At 39.6% G+C, this 17,012-nt stretch overlaps 1 protein-coding gene across 4 annotated transcripts in view; it reads left to right on the top strand.

The window, feature by feature from the left end:
• Positions 1-16,780, top strand: part of LOC140486177 (galactosylgalactosylxylosylprotein 3-beta-glucuronosyltransferase 1-like) — an 86,344-nt gene extending 69,564 nt beyond the window's left edge. For all 4 annotated transcript variants that reach the window (XM_072584921.1, XM_072584920.1, XM_072584924.1 and 1 more), the window contains 3 exons: positions 1,000-1,296; positions 11,992-12,105; positions 15,994-16,780. In XM_072584921.1, coding sequence (XP_072441022.1) covers positions 1,000-1,296; positions 11,992-12,078 — 384 coding nt within the window. In that variant the 3' untranslated portion in view covers positions 12,079-12,105; positions 15,994-16,780. The remainder of the gene's footprint in view (positions 1-999; positions 1,297-11,991; positions 12,106-15,993) is intronic.
• Positions 16,781-17,012: the final 232 nt, after the last annotated feature.

Below are 17,012 nucleotides of genomic sequence, written 5' to 3'. Positions count from 1 at the left end.
CAATGTGGTCTTCTCTACATTGGGGAGACAGGACCAAACACCCCTAACGCCCTGTGGCCAACCATTTCAACTCCCCCTCCTACTTCCTCAAGGTTATGCAAGTCCTGGGCCTCCTCCACCACCAAATCCAACCCACCTGATGCCTGGAAGAAGAACACCTCATCTTCCGCCTTGGCACCCTCCAACCACACAGCATCAACGTCAACTTCACCAGTTTCCTCATCTCCCAGATCCAACCTTCCAACTCGGCACCACCCTCTTGAACTGTCCTACCTGTCCACCTTCCTTCCCACCTATCCACTCCACCCTCCCCTCCAACCTATCACCGTCACCCACCACCTTATTGATCTATCGCCTTCACAGCTACCTTCCCCCCAGCCCCAGCCCACCCTCCTATTTATCTCTCAGCCCTATCTCCCCTTCCGTCCAACCCCCACATTCCTTATGAAGGATTTATGCCTGAAACATCGATTCTCCTGCTCCTTGGATGCTGCCTGACCTGCTATGCTTTTCCAGCGCCACACTTTTCCGTTGAATATAAATCCCTAGAATTGCTGGTATTTGGGTGTCTGAAGTAAACATTTCAATAATGTTAGTTTGTAGGTAGAGGGGAGGAATTCTGTAGCATGCCTTAAACATATCATCGTAGCTATATTAATCCAACTCAATTATTACCACTAATGCAGATAGCATGAATCAGCGGGTGAATTTCAGGGAAAGAAATTGGAGAAAATAAAGCAAACACAATTTGATTGTTTTGATGCTACTTATTGACAGTGACACTAAATGCTAGAATCGGGTCAAGTCTGGACAGAATTGACAACCAGAAATCAGTATTTTGAGACCCAGATGTTAACAATCAACTGTGGATTCAATTAATTCCTTTTAATGTTACATTTGCAGGCATTAAAATCTTATCAATTCTAATTAAGACACACAGCCCAGGCAAGCACCCATTGCAAAGTTTATATAATTCACCCGACTGTTTTTATTTTTCAGATGCGATTCACAAAGAAGGTTTCAGTATGGCCTGTAGCTTTCGTTGGTGGACTGCTATACGAGTCTCCCAAAGTGAACAATGCAGGAAAAGTCATCGGTTGGAAAACTGTTTTTGACCCAAATAGACCTTTTGCTATCGATATGGCAGGGTTTGCAATCAACGTTAAGTTGATACTCATGAAACCTTCAGCCAACTTTCAACTGTATGGAGTCAAGGGAGGATACCAGGAAACCAGCTTGTTGCGGGAACTCATAACTTTAAAAGAGCTGGAACCTAAAGCTTCAAATTGCACTAAAGTAAAGTAACGTTCCAATTGGGACTTAATTAACACACACAGTTTACTCTTACTCAACCAAACCTGTGGGATGTGTATCACTCTATAAACTAGGATCAGTGTATTATAGTGGGGTCTGTGGGGGCTCCTTGGATGCTGCCTGAACTGCTGTGCTCTTCCAGCACCACTAATCCAGAATCAGTGTATTATACTTTGAGGGAAATGAGCATTATTGGCCACTTGTCCTGCAGGATTTCAGTCAAAGCAAATATTCTAGGGAAACATTGAAATGAAGTGTGAGGGATATTTGCCTCCCATTACACCAGGAATACTGCCAGAGATATGTGTTCGTACTGGAATGGAACAAAGTCCTCTGGCCTTAGCTTGCCAATATGGAAAAAAATTGTCTCTTGGAATCCCAAGTGTGGCAATTCCATTGTTAGCTTTCCGTGATTGTGCTGGTCACAGTTGTCAATGTAATAGTCAATGCAAAGATAATAATTCATGCTTCTGAAAAGACTTTAACAAACATTTACTGGCACATACAATACCTACACATAATGAGATACTGGCTATAGAAGTGGATTTGGCTTTGATACTGTCCTCATTGAATCATGACTCAGCCTAGAACGCATGTTATGGAAACGGTCATGCTCGATGGTTGCAAGGCCTTATTTCCCAGTAGTCAGCCTCAGACCTTCCTCATGGCTGCAAAGAGCTTCAGAATGCAGAGGGAGACAGTACAGTCATATCATCACTGGGGTAGTAATCCAGATTAATGCTCTGGGGACATTAATTAAAATACTACAGCAATTGGTGGAATTTAAATTTGATTAGTAAATCTGAGGTGTAAAGTTGTAATGGTGTAATGTAGTAATGGTGACAGCGATTATTGTAAAAGCCTGTCTGATTCACTGTGGTCCTTTAGGGAAGGACATCTGTATTCCTTGCCTACATGTGACTCCTTATCCAAAGCAATGTGATTGACTCTTCGCAGAATCACTGAAGTATTCCAGTGCAGAAGGAGGCCAGTCAGCCCATCATGTTTGCACCAGTTCATTAAATGGGCATCATTACCTAGTCCCCATTTCCTGCTTTTCCTCATACCCTTACACATTATAGTTATCCAAATAATCATCTGCTGCCCCAATTGAACCCTGCCTTCATTAAACGTCTCAGGAGTGCATTTCCAAAGCCTAACTACCCTAACTGTGAAAATGATTATCCTCATGTCACTCTTGCTCCTTTTCCAGATCACTTTAATTGCTTAGTTGCTCTCAAGGTCAATTCAAGATGGGCCTCAAATGTGTCGCCAACATCCCCTGAATGAATGAAGGAAGGAAAACAAACTATGTAACTGAAAGCTAGTTTCAGTTATGGTGCTCATTATACTATCATTAATTTTTGTAAAAACCAATAGGATTGATTACAATCCTCCAAGGAAGAAAATCAGTTTCCCTTATCACATTTGACCTAGATCTGACTCCAGACCCACAGCAATGTATTTAAATACCAGTGAAATGCCCAAGCAAACCACCACTATTGGTACTAAACCCCAATAGAAAAGTTGAAGATGAGTTTAACCAGACAGACCACCTGGCATTGGCCTAGACACCAGCAATAACAATGGCAAACACAGCCCTGGCAACCCTGCAAAGTCCTCCTTGCTAAAATCCAGGGTTTTCTGTCAAAATTGGGATAGTTGTTTCATGGACCAGCAACAACCTGACACAGTCATTCTCACAGAATTATTTCTTAAAGCCAGCGTTGCAGAATCTGCCATTGCACAGACCCACCAGAAGTAACTGTATAGTAGGTTATTCTCAGGGAGAGGCTGTGCTGGGAGTCCTCAACATTGGACCCAGACCCCAGCATCAGACCATTGTGGAGAAAGGGACCTCCTGATGATTATCATCAATGGGTCTCCATGTTTAAAATCACTTGAAAGAAGCACCAAGGGTGGCAAGGAAACAGCATGTGCTGTAGGTGGGGGAGTTAATGTCTGTGACTAACAGTAGTTCAGTAGGAACACCACTGACCACAATAGCTGAATCCTGAAGGATAAATTGGGTCTGCAGTAGGTGGTAATGAAAACAACAAGAGGAAAACATTGGCAGACCTTATCCTCACTCATCTACCAGTAGGAAATGCAGTAACCCATAACCATATTGGTAGGAATGATTGCCTCATAGTCTCTGTGGAGATGACACTATCTCTTTCCAGTGGCAATACTACTGTGCAAAATGAGATCGATTCAGAATAAACATAGCAGATCAAAACTGAGCATCCATGTGTCATTATGGGCCATCAGCAGAAACAGAACTTTGTTCAACTACAATCTGTAACCTCATTCTCTAGCAATGGCATAATTACACAGTGACTAAGGCTAATAACTGAATATTCATTGGGACCTGACACTTCAGAAGGACATGGAAATGAAATGAAAAGTGATATGGTAGCTCTAATAATAAAGAATGAAATCAGGTGCGACAAAAATAAATAATTGAGATTTGGAAATGCTGGTGTTGGACTGGGATTGACACAATTAAAAGTCATACGACACCAGGTTATAGTCCAACAGGTTCATTTAAAGTCACAAGCTTTTGAAACTCTTTCATCAGGCCTTCTGCTAATGAAGGAGCAGCACTCTGAAAGCTTGTGAGTTTAAATAAACCTGCTGACCTATAGCCTGGTGTAACTTTTGACTAAACAACTGAGAGGAGCTGTTTATAGGCCCTTGAATAGTAGCTATATTGTACAATCAGGAAACAATGGAGCTTGTAAGAAATGTGCTGCAGTAATCATAGACAATTTCAATCTCATTTTCAATAGACAAATCAAAATTGGCAAAGGAAGCATGGAGGAAGAAATCATAGAGGGTATTTGAGATAGTATTTTATAACAATATATGCTGGAACAAACAAAGAAGTGTTCAAATATATAATGAGGTAAGATTAATTAATGATCTTTCCTAAGCTTATCTGGGAAAGAGCAATCATAATGTGATAGAACTTCACATACTGTTTACATTTAGGCAGTTGAAAGGATATGTAGGTAGGTTTGGCCCAAGTGGACTCAAATTATAGGTTAAAAGATAAAATAATCAAATCGACCCTCATCTTTTAGATTGGCAAGGCAGGCACAAGGGGCTGAATGGTCTACTCTTGTTCTTAATTTGCACATTTGTATGTTTGTGTGTTGTAGAGAAACAGTGGAAGACATAACGAAATATTTTGCAGTTCTTAAAAACGGCATATTCAATTGGCAAATTCATGAGACAGATGCACTGTTTGTAACCAGCTAAGGAAGGATATATTTATATTACAAGTAGTTCAGAAGGTTCACAAGATTGATTGGGTTGTTGAGATGAAAGGGTTGCTTTATGAGGAAAGGTTCATGGATTAGACCTGTATTCAGTGGAGTTTACAAGAACAAGAGACGATTTTACTGAAACAAAAGAGATTCTGAGCTGGCTTTACAGGCTATATACCGAAAAGATGTTTGTTTTGTTTTATGATAAGAAATCAGAACTGAAGACCACAGTTTGAAAGAAAGAGGTGTCTGACACATAAATCAGGAGAAATTTCTCCTCTGAGTGTCTTTGGAATTTTCTTCCACAGAAAGTATTGGAGGCAGAACCATTGACAATATGTTCAAGCTTGATTTTTGATCGATGAATCAATCAAGGGTTTTGAGATGAGCAGGAAAGTGTAGTCAAGAACACAATCTGATAACCACAATCTTGTTAAACATTGCAGTAGGCTTGAAGGACCAGTTGGTGTCTAACCACTTGTATTTCTTATCATCCTATGCTTGCTGTAAAGCCAAGGGATCGACTCTGGTTCGATGAAGAGTGCAGCAGAGTACGCCAGGCACTGTACCAAGCCTACACTACTGGCAGTTCAAATAATGGAAGAATCATATGGCAGACAGAGCTAAATGATACTGCAAACAAAGAAGCATAAGAAAGCTCTTCAGTCCTGTCACATCCAGTCCTGAATTGTGGTGGACAATTAAGCAACTAACCAGAAGGAAAGGTTCCACAAATATGACAAAGCACAATGATGGTGGAGCCCAGCACATCAGAGCAGAGGATAAGGCTGAAGCTTTTACAGCCAAACTTTCATCCAAATGGCCAAATTAATGATCCATCTCCGATTCTACCCAACAACCTCAGCAACACATTAGTCTTTTTCCAATCCATTCACGCTCCATGTTATGAAGAAATGGCTAAAGGTACTGGACACTACAAAAACTCGAGGCCGTGACAACATTCCAACAGTGTCCCAATTGTCACAAAGCTTGCCAAGTTTTTCCATTGCATGTACAATAAAAGTCTTTGCCCAGCAATGTGGAAAATTGCCCAGACATGCCTTTGGTATAACAAACAGGTGAAAGCCGATGCAGCTGAATACTTCCCCAATAATCAAGATCACCTCAAGATCAGCAGCAAAGTCAAGGCAGCTATTGTTGACAACACAACCAAATGGCATTTACACAGCAATAACCTACTCATTGATGCTCAGTCTGGGTTCCACTGGGGCCAATCAGCTGCTGACCTCATTAAAGCCTGGGTCCAAACATGAACAAAAGAGCAGAATGCCTAAGTTGAGATGAGAGTGACAGCACTTTGCATCAAAATAGCAGGTGATCGAGGTTCATGTCAAGAAACCTGAGCAAAAGTGGGGTCGATAAGCATTATCTGGAAAACTCACCACTGATTGTCATCATGTCTTGCACATTGGAAGATAATTGTGGTTGTTGGAGGCTAATCACCTCAGTCTTTGCACATAACTACAGGAGTTCCTCAGGGACAAACATATTCAGCTGCTCTATCCTCCTTCCATCATAAGGGGGATATTTGCTGACAATTACACAATGTTTCCCACCATTCATGACTCATTGAATACTGAAACAGTCCATTGTCCATAAACAACAAGCTCTGAATAACACATGACTTGGGCTGAGAAGTGGCACGTAACCCTTGCACCACACAAATACCTACAATGACCACCTCCAACAAGAGAGAAACAAATAATTTCTGATTGACATTCAATGGCATTATTATCACTAAATTCCCCCACTATCAATGTCCTGTGTGCTACTGTTGACCAGAAACTCAAATGGACCAGCTGTATAGATAGTGTGGGAACAATCCTAGGTTAGAGGCTATGAATGCTGCCATGAATATCTCACCTGACTCCTTGACATCAGTCACCATTTACAAGTCACAAGTCAGGAGTATGATAGAAATACTCTACATTTTTGGATAAAATCATCTTCAACAACACTCAAGAAGCTTGACACAATCCAGGACAAAACAACTGGCTTGATTAGCTCCCTATCACCACATTAAAAATTCACTCCCTCCACACAGTGAAATAATGTGTACCATTCAGTAGATGCTCTTTAGTTATTTCCTAACTCTCCCTTATTAGTACTTTCCAAACCCATGAAGGTAATTAACTAGAATGACTAGTTTAGTAGATGCATGGGAACACCACTGCAATCTTTCCTCAAAGCCACATACCATCTTTGTTTATATTTTCTGACATTTAGAAGAGTGAGAGGTGACTTAATTGAAATGTTTAAGATCCTGAAGGGACTTGTAGTGGATATGGAAAAGATGTTTCCTCTTGTGAGAGAATATCGATCTAAGAGTGCTGTTTACAAATAATTGGTTGTCCAATAAAGACAGATGAGGGAAAAAATCCTCAGAGGATTGTGAATCTTTGGAGTTCCCTTCTTCAAAAGGCAAAGAGTGTAAAAACTTTAAATATTTTTAAGATAGGAAGATAGATTCTTAATTATCAAAGACAAGAAAGTTTTTTGGGTTTAGGCAGGAATTGGTATGCAAGAACTGATATTAAAATCAGATCTTATTGAATGATGGAACAGGCTCAAAGGGCCATGTGCTGACTCTTATTCCTTATTTGCATTTTCATATATTTACGTGACCCTTTGTAGTCACCCCTACACTGTTGTTGGATCAAAATGCTGCAGTTCTTAGTCTAACCATACTGGTGGTGTAACTGCACGTGATGTAGTGCAGTTGTTTAAGGAGGCAGCTGTCAGTATCTTCTCAAGGGAAATTAGTGATGGATGTCTTGAAACGGCTGAAGATGGATAAATCCCCAGGACCTGATCAGGTGTACCCGAGAACTCTGTGGGAAGCTAGAGCAGTGATTGCTGGGCCTCTTGCTGAGATACTTGTATCATCGATAGTCACAGGTGAGGTGCCGGAAGACTGGAGGTTGACAAACGTGGTGCCACTGTTTAAGAAGGGCAGTAAGGACAAGCCAGGGAACTATAGACCGATGAGCCTGACCTCGCTGGTGGGCAAGTTGTTGGAGGGAATCCTAAAGGACAGGATGTACGTGTATTTGGAAAGGCAAGGACTGATTTGGGATAGTCAACATGGCTTTGTGCATTGGAAATCATGTCTCTCAAACTTGACTGAGTTTTTTGAAGAAGTAACAAAGAGGATTGATGAGGGCAGAGCAGTAGATGTAATCTATATGGACTTCAGTAAGGCGTTCGACAAGGTTCCCCATGGGAGACTGATTAGCAAGGTTGGATCTCATGGAATACAGGGAGAGCTAGCCATTTGGAAACAGAACTGGCTCAAAGGTAGAAGACAGAGGGTGGTGGTGGAGGGTTGTTTTTCAGACTGGAGGCCTGTGACCAGTGGAGTGCCACAAGGATCGGTGCTGGGCCCTCTACTTTTTGTCATTTACATAAATGACTTAGATGCGAGCATAAGAGGTATAGTTAGTAAGTTTGCAGATGATACCAAAATTGGAGGTGTAGTAGACAGCGAAGAAGGTTACCTCAGATTACAACCGGACCTGGACCAGATGGGCCAAAGGACTGGGAAGTGGCAGATTGAGTTTAATTCAGATAAATGTGAGGTGCTGCATTTTGGGAAAGCAAATCTTAGCAGGACTTATACACTTAATGGTAAGGTCCTAGAGAGTGTTGCTGAACAAAGAGACATTGGAGTGCAGGTTCATAGCTCCTTGAAAGTGGAGTCTCAGGTCGATAGGATAGTGAAGAAGCGTTTGGTCGGCTTTCCTTTATTGGTCAGAGTATTGAGTACAGGAGTTGGGAGGTGGGACATTGGTTAGGCCACTGTTGGAATATTGCGCGCAAGTCTGGTCTCCTTCCTATCGGAAAGATGTTGTGAAACTTGAAAGGGTTCAGAAAAGATTTACAAAGATGTTGCCAAGGTTGGAGGATCTGAGCTACAGGGAGAGGGTGAACAGGCTTGGGCTGTTTTCCCTGGAGCGTTGGAGGCTGAGGGGTGACCTTATAGAGGTTTACAAAATTATGAGGGACATGGATAGGATAAATAGATAAAGTCTTTTCCCTGGGGTCGGGGAGTCCAGAACTAGAGGGCATAAGTTTAGGGTGAGAGGGAAAAGATATAAAAGAGACCTAAGGGGCTACCTTTTCACGTAGAGGGTAGTACATGTATGGAAGGAGCTGCCAGAGGATGTGGTGGAGACTGGTACAATTGCAACATTTAAGAGGCATTTGGATGGGTTTGGTGGGATATGGGCCGGATGCTGGCAGGTGGGACTAGATTGGGTTGGGATATTTGGTCAGCATGGACGGATTGGACCGAAGGGTCTGTACATCTCTATAACTCTATGACAAGAGACAGTGGCTTTACCACCATTCACATTCCACAGAAGAATAAAAGAAATCTGCAGTTAAGTTCTAGACACTTTCAAGGAAGTGATTATGTATCATGTATTAGCCTAAGACAGAGGTCAGGTGGAATATGCACATGAAAGAGTTTAAAATGTATTTGATTTATTTATTTGAGTATTGGGCATTTGCATATATTTTTGCATACCAAATTTAGTGACTTGTGGGGCATAAACACCATCAGAGTTTGGCTGAGTAGTCTGTTTCTGTGTTTTGACTCTAGCTTATAGCAGCCATATACAATACAAATAGTGCACCACTCCATTGGTGCAATGGTGGGCTTACACCAGTTCCTTATGAAAGGTCCTATGAATCAAATGGTAATGTGTCCTTTTGATAATTCCCCTTATAATTGGAATGAGTCTATTATGGATTACATTGAAATCTGTAACTGAGAGTGCTACAGGACGGACAGTGCTAACTAAGGATTGAAAGTGGTCAGTAGGTAGGAGGTACAGATCAGTCTCCATCTCCCAACTACCGAGCCTTTGCACACACTGCTACTTGTGGTTGTGCAATCCATGTGTACTATTCTGTGTATCCCAAGATAGGGATACCTTTTCTCAGTGAGGACAGATGTGACGAATCTGTGTCCTTTCTTCTCGAAAATCTAATAAGAACAAGATGAATTGGAGAGAGTGCATGTTTACAATATGGTCTACAAACCAGGATTAACCAGCTGGGACTTTCCAGGCCTGTTGGTGAAAGGCTGGAAGGTGAGATGGATGGCATAATGGGACAGATAGGCATTAAGGTGGCAGATGAGTAACTCGCCAGGAGATCAGTAGGCCTCTTCTAGCCATTTCTGGCATTTTGACTGTGACAGAAAGGGCTTCCCTTTCAGCACTCTATGGCCACCTAGGGAACCCTAGCAGAACTAGCCAAATCTCGTGGGAATGACTCTGCTTACCTTCTATCAAATCCCTTAACCCCTCAATGTCTGCCTATCTGGCCATAGCCCCTGTTTCCCTGGACTCCTGTTACCTGACTTTGAGGGCACACAGACATTGATATGGCTTCATCCTTACCAACCCTATTAGTATTAGCAATGGTGCTGCTGAGATGGTTGCAAAAACAGCACTTTGCTTTGGCAGCTCTTAGGTTTGAGCCATTGTCCTTAAAAGGCATATTAGCCGTGGCTGCAGCCAATTAGTTGATCAAAACCGGCAAAATCTGACCTGAGGACTCATCCTCTGATGGATGGGGTACTCCCTTCAGTGTGACCCCTGTCATCTCTGCAATATTCTCACCTTGGAAGAAATGGGTTGGGATAAGGATACTTATAAAAGGAAAAGGTTGCGATTGGATGGATGTTTAGATTAGAGTGGTGCTGGATTGGATGGATGTGTCAATTGGTGTTCATTGGAAATCTACCCTGGGGCTGCAGGCTTCCATCTCATATGTTTGTGGCTTGGCTGAAAGATTAGAGAATAATACATCCAAATGTACAAAAGACATTAATTTGGGAAGCACAACAAAATTAGAATAGGATGTTACAAAAGACCATAGATCAACTAAGAGGCTGGGCATGAATATGGTGAAGGAGTTCAATTAACTTTGACTGTGAAGAAGTCGAAAATGAAACATTTCCGTAATGGCTAGAACTAAGAGGATGAAAAATGCGTGAAGTTATTTATATTCTTAAATCATTACAACTTAGCTACAGGTACAAAATGTAATTAACAAGCCAACAATATATGGGACTTAGTCTCATGGGGAAGAAGTTATGTCTCAGTAATGCAGAACCTTGGTTAGATCAGACCTGACATACTGTGTTCAATCTTAGCATCAGATCTCTGGAAGGATATCCTGGCAATGGAAGGGTCAGATTCATCAGAACGATGCTAAAGGTTAGATTACAAAATTGCTTGTATATAATTACTTGTATTCCCTTGGGTTTAGAAAGGTGAAGCTGATCTAATCAGGTTGTTTGAAATGACATCAGCATTCGAATAGTAGATGGCGAGAAAATACTTCCAGTGGTAGAGAATTTCAGAACACACGTTTGTAATGCTAAAATTGGAGCTAGTACATCAAGGAATGAAATCCAGAGACAATTTTGCACAGAAGGGTTGTAAACATTTGGAATGTTTTTACTCAAAAGGGTTAAAAATGCTGGGGCAATTGAAATTTTAATTAATAAGGTGGACATTTCATAATCAAGGAATTTGGTTCCTCAGCAGGTAGATGTAGTTGAAATACAGGTCAACCATAATCTAAGTGAATGAGGGAGGGGCTAAATGGCCTGTCAATGGGTCCATGGGTTTTTAGATTTTATGCAAGTTATTAAATGCAAAGTTCTCATTATTTGAAAGAGGAAAGAAGTCATGATATGCCAAGAACTTAAGTCAACAACTAATCAAGTATACATCAAATACATTTAACACAACACAAAAGACATTCAGGAAAACACTTTAAACAACCAGAATGATAGTACTATTCCATTGATTTTCCCTAGCCATAAGTTCAATGTAAAATAAAGCACGATTTCTTGAAAAGAACCAAATTATTTAAAAGCTGTAGGTTGTGTTTCAGGTTTTAACGCTTGCCTGTAGCTGTGGCACACTATAAATGATCCATTAGTATATGAATTTGTATGATTTGCATCTTTTAATGGGCAAGGACATGCAGTTTGAACACAGGCACACAAAATATGTTATATTAATGTGTACAGATGCTCATTCAAGTAAGTTGAAGTTTTACCCAGGTTGAGTATGCCATCTTTTGCCAAGTTAAAATATGACACAATACTGTTGGAGCTGGCAATGGGATTATCATTTGCTTAGGTGGTCTTTAATCACATGAATAATACTTGGTCCTACATTATCAGACAGAGATAATGTGCAAAGAATAGGTTCTGAAGGACAGACCATTGAAATACCCTAAGTATCCAATCCAAGACAAAATGATAGGAACCTCTCCCAGTTAAGTAATTATTTTATAACTTACTAGTTTCCCACTGCACACAGTACAGTATTCACATTGTCATTGCTTTATTCTACAGATCCTTGTGTGGCACACACGGACCGAAAAACCGGTTCTGATAAATGAAGGAAAGAATGGATTCACTGATCCGAGAGTGGAGGTGTGAACTGCATTGAGATGGGAGGCATTTTCTGTAAGTTCAGAATTCTAGCTATTCAACAACACCATCTGAGTTGCAGAGACATGCAGACAACTAGCAATATCCTATTCTTGAATGGTATACCATGTAATGAAACAAATTATACACTGGGCAACTCCATGGGTAACAGCTCTTCAAGCCCCTCAAATTTGAATCAGAATCTGGCCCTTGAAATTCAGGATGAAATCTCAGATGAGGCGAAGTGAATAGATGTCGGACAATCTTAACCCATTCACTAATCAACACTAGTCCACAGTATAAGTCCTCTGCCGTATCAGCACTTAGCCTGAAACTAGTTCTCTGAAAGAATAACTCCCTGAAGTAAAATGGATATGTTTATTTGTGATGGATATGAGGTTGACATGAGGGTACAGTGTTGTGTTGCAGTGAAGAAGCATCTGCATGCCAGATAATTTTGACATTGGGTCATGATAAATTGAAAAATGTTTCATTCTCTCATTAAATATCTATTCCTCATCCTGAGGAACTTAAAATTTACATCACTTGCAAAAGTTGGCTTGAAGCTGCTTGTGAATGAATACTATTGTGAATGAAGCTGGTAAGTCTACAATAAGATATGAAGTGCCAATAAATGTCTGTGTTTAACTGTATGAAGAGAGATTGGATCAGTCAGCCCTATATTTACTGGAGCTTAGAAGAATGGAGGGGGAATCTCATAGAAACCTATAAAATTCTAACAGGACTAGACAGGATAAACATGGGCTGGCTGTTCTCGATGAACAGGGAACTCAGAACCAGGGATCACAACAAACAACAAGGGGTAGATCATTTAGGACTGGAATGAGAAGAAATTTCTTCATCTGGAGCCAGGCACAGAAAGTAGTTGAGGCCAAAACATTGAATGTTTTCAGAAGGGAGTTAGATATGTTTATTAGGGCTTAATGAATCAAAGGATATTGGGAGAAAGCGGGAACAGGATGCTGAGTTGGATGATCAGCCACCAACATATTGAATGGTACAGCTGATTTGAAGGGCCGAATGGTCTAATCTCACTTCTATTTTCTGTGTTGCTCTGTTTCTATGAAATTATTTTTAAAATATGAACATTGCTGGTAAGCCCAGAATTTATTGCACATCCCTAATTGCCCTTCATAAAATGATAGTGAACCTCTTCTGCTCCTATTTCTTATGGTCTTATGTTCATTCATTTTTGGTTTATTTTAAACATCTTGTTTTTTTTTCTGGGTTTCACACCAGCATACTTTAGGCTTTTGAAGTGGCAGCAACTCAATGTTATGTTTACATCTGAAAAATAAAAATGTTTCACAAGATTGAAATGATACAATTTAGCTTTAACTTCATTCTGATTGCTTTGAGAACAGCTACTAATAGTTAGTTTTAGCCCATAGTTAATTTCTATTATTCCTCATTGAATAAGAGACCAGGTCTCACTAGTCTTTACTCTGTTTATAATCCAATTTTACTTGTTTTTAAACAATGTTTAAATTCTTCCAGAACTATGCAATGCTTCAAGTAAATTTGAAGACCTGATTCAGCAGTAGCTTCACAGAGGAACCGGGTGGGGAGCGAATTTTCCCTGCAGTTATCTGTAAATTAAACCTAATCAGAACACTCAGCCCTTAGGTTCTCTCGAATAGCTGAGAGAACTCCAAGCTGTGGTGCCATTATCCTGCACTTGCCTGCTCAACATTTCACCTCTGTTGCATTTTTGTGGCTATTACTCTGGATAGACTTATGAAGTGTTCATTCTAAACTCTATCCTCGGTCAACAACATAAACTAAACTTCATAGGAAAGTGTGAAGTACACTATGGCTTTATTATCACCAAATACTCATCAGAATAATCCAGGTCTAAATAAAAGCTGGTGCAATCCAGTTGATGTGTTGACATAATGTAATTGAATCTTGAGTAAACAAATATTGCATTTATGCTTATTTACAGTTCAAATAAATGCATCAACATAGCAATCTGGGAATAATAGAAACATTCCTCAAAGATTTGTGTGGTCAAAGATAGATTTATACTTTTCAATTTCTTTAGAAATTGTAATATATGCTTTTAGTAGTTTTAAATTTCTGGGATATTGTTTGAAGATACTTTTTGACGTTCTTGTGTGCTGGCTGAAGAATTTCTATTTGACATCAATCTGCTCATCTCAATCCAGCTCCTAAATGATTAAAACCCAATAGTACAAACTGGTTCCACTCTGTAATCTTATTCAGAAAGGCCACAGCTAGCAATGTGTGAAATGTAACATTTGCACACAGGAATATTAGAGATTGCTACTCTGAGGCTTGAGTCAGGGACATTGTTAGGTAGTCTAGAGGACGCTTTATATGGCTGCCAGCCTTCTATTAGCTTGATGTTGATGCTGGGAATTTCCAATCAGAAAATATTTCATATACCACTTCTAACATTTTAGCTTAAGAACCACAAATTTCAACTAAAATTATGAATGTTCAAGTCAACACAGTGGGACTTTGTTCTGACAGTTATTGATGGTCAAAAATAAGATGAGTTCTTGTAGTCTCATTCTGAATCCCAGTGTGTGAGAGCCAAAGATACAGAGACTGCGGCCTTTTTTCTTCATCCTAAACCAGGATAGATTCCTGCAATGGATTCAATATTCATGTTTCAGAACCTAAAGTTCAAATGTGGAAATTTTATTTTGGCAATCAATGTTTTGAAATAAAGCAAAGAACTGTGGGTGCTATCACTCTGGACAGACTTGAGAAGTATTTATTCCAAACTCTGGCTTCATTAGAAAAAAAATAAACAAAATAAACACAATGGTTTTAAATACCTTGATTTAAACATTTTTTAGAATGAAACCGAGCATCTAATTTAGCCAGAGTTTAGAACTCTGTCTTATAATGTGTTTTCCAATGCTGAAACAGCATCAAATGTTTGAGTGATTATTATGCAATGTCACAAAACTCAACTATATTAGAATATGCTTAATTTGAAAATGCTCTTAAAAGCTTGTGATTTAATGCATGCACAAAAGCAATTTGGAACTCATTTTTAGTCAATCACATTAAACTGGCCTAACTCATACATTCAGCGAGACATTAAGAGATCACAGACTTGAAAAAGGAATGAATGTGTATTTGGTTTGGAAGCCCAGCATAACCTTAGATAAATCCTCAGTATTTCTTCCCCAGTTAGCAGTGCAATAAAATGGATAAATGCCCCTTCACGTGCCACCTTGAAAAAAACGTATGCAGCTTTTGCTGTTCTGTTTGTTACAGCATTGCTGTGTAATCATTAGTGATCGAAAATATCTGTACAAACAAAATAAATTCTTATGCTACATCTCTCAAAACATATGTTAATAGAAAACCCTAAAATTTCATATATAAGAGAAAGAAAATACAGAACTATAATCTATGCGGCACCTGTTCATGGTTTCACGATCTTCCAAAGCATTTAGTATGTACGTATGAAGTGTAGTCACTGTTGTAAGTCTGTTGCTCCGTATATTGCTGAAAATGTGTTGCTGGAAAAGCGCAGCAGGTCAGACAGCATCCAAGGAACAGGAGAATCGACGTTTCGGGCATCAGCCCTGAGGGTCAGCCTTGGATGCTGCTGACCTGCTGCGCTTTTCCAGCAACACATTTTCAGCTCTGATCTCCAGCATCTACAGTCCTCACTTTCTCCTGCTCCGTATATTGCTCCTGTAACCCTGAGATCATGTTTTTCGATGACAATAAATACCTGATATATGTTGCAGGATTTTAGCTTTTGCACCTGGAAAAATTGAATGAAATAAGTTGATTCAGTAAAGTAAATAACACATTTTTAAAAATTGGAGCTCAAAGTAAGATTGAAAAGTCAGATTATTTGAATTTGCTAACTCTGAAGAAGTTAATCAATGCAATTGTTTCTGTTATTTTCAGGTATCTTGTGAAGATTCCCTTCCAATTTTACGACAATGTCATGAAGTCTCAAGCCATGCTAATGTTCTTTAAGTTTTTTAATGTTAACATGTCCTACTAATTTACTCTGCATTTTCATTTAAATTATTAATCGTGTGTCGATAATTATTTTCAGCCTTCTCCATGGTTGACATTTTCCTCAAAATTTAACACCAGGCACAAGTTTTTCCCAAGGATTAAAACTCAGCCTCTACGCTGCTGTTGTGTGCTTTGAATCTTAAGCTACAGGAGCAAGAAGTGCAACATTTTTTCTATCGTAATTTGATTAAGCATAATACACAATCAGTTACTGAATGATCTATTACCATTCGGAATGTTGCTCATTTCTGTCCTGTGAGATTATATCATCTGGGTTGAAAGAACTCTCTCAGCTCTTCACCACATGTTGACATCAAAAGCAATTAAATCCGCAGTTCAATTGAAAGAAAAGCAACCATTAAAGTCACCTTCAGCCAAGAAATGTCCAGCTGTTCAGTTAATTAGTACGGAATTACTGCGCAATTGTGTCAAAACGGACAGAACCGCTTTCAATCGATTGAGTCAACGAATGCTGTCAGTCAGGGTTTCAAATACCTTTGATGTATTGCCTGTCAAAGTGGAAACATTATGTTAAAATGGAGACATAAGTTTTAATGTACTGATTTTAATGAGATTTTACATGAACTACTGAAAAATATTAGTTTTTCCATGTTAGTCTCAATATGTATTGAACAAAAGGCATTGAAATTGCAGAGGGAGACTCAGAAATGGATTTGATTGCAAACTTATCAATGTGACAAGACAGAAAAATACACAATGCACTATCCAGATTTTGAGTATTCTGTTTAATTTTGCATTAAATAAAAACAGACAAATTAGGAAGAGAGCAGAGAAGATCAGTAATAATAGTCCTGAGTATGAAGGAACATTTGACACCCTTAGACTCTTTGGTCTAGAGAGAAGGTTAAGGGAGTGACCCAGAGAGTACATGGTTTGTTTAG

This window comes from Chiloscyllium punctatum, chromosome 15, assembly GCF_047496795.1.
Source record: "Chiloscyllium punctatum isolate Juve2018m chromosome 15, sChiPun1.3, whole genome shotgun sequence".
NCBI classification, from domain to species: domain Eukaryota; kingdom Metazoa; phylum Chordata; class Chondrichthyes; order Orectolobiformes; family Hemiscylliidae; genus Chiloscyllium; species Chiloscyllium punctatum.
Note: the sequence above shows the minus strand (reverse complement) of the source record. Positions and strands in the feature narration are given on the sequence as shown.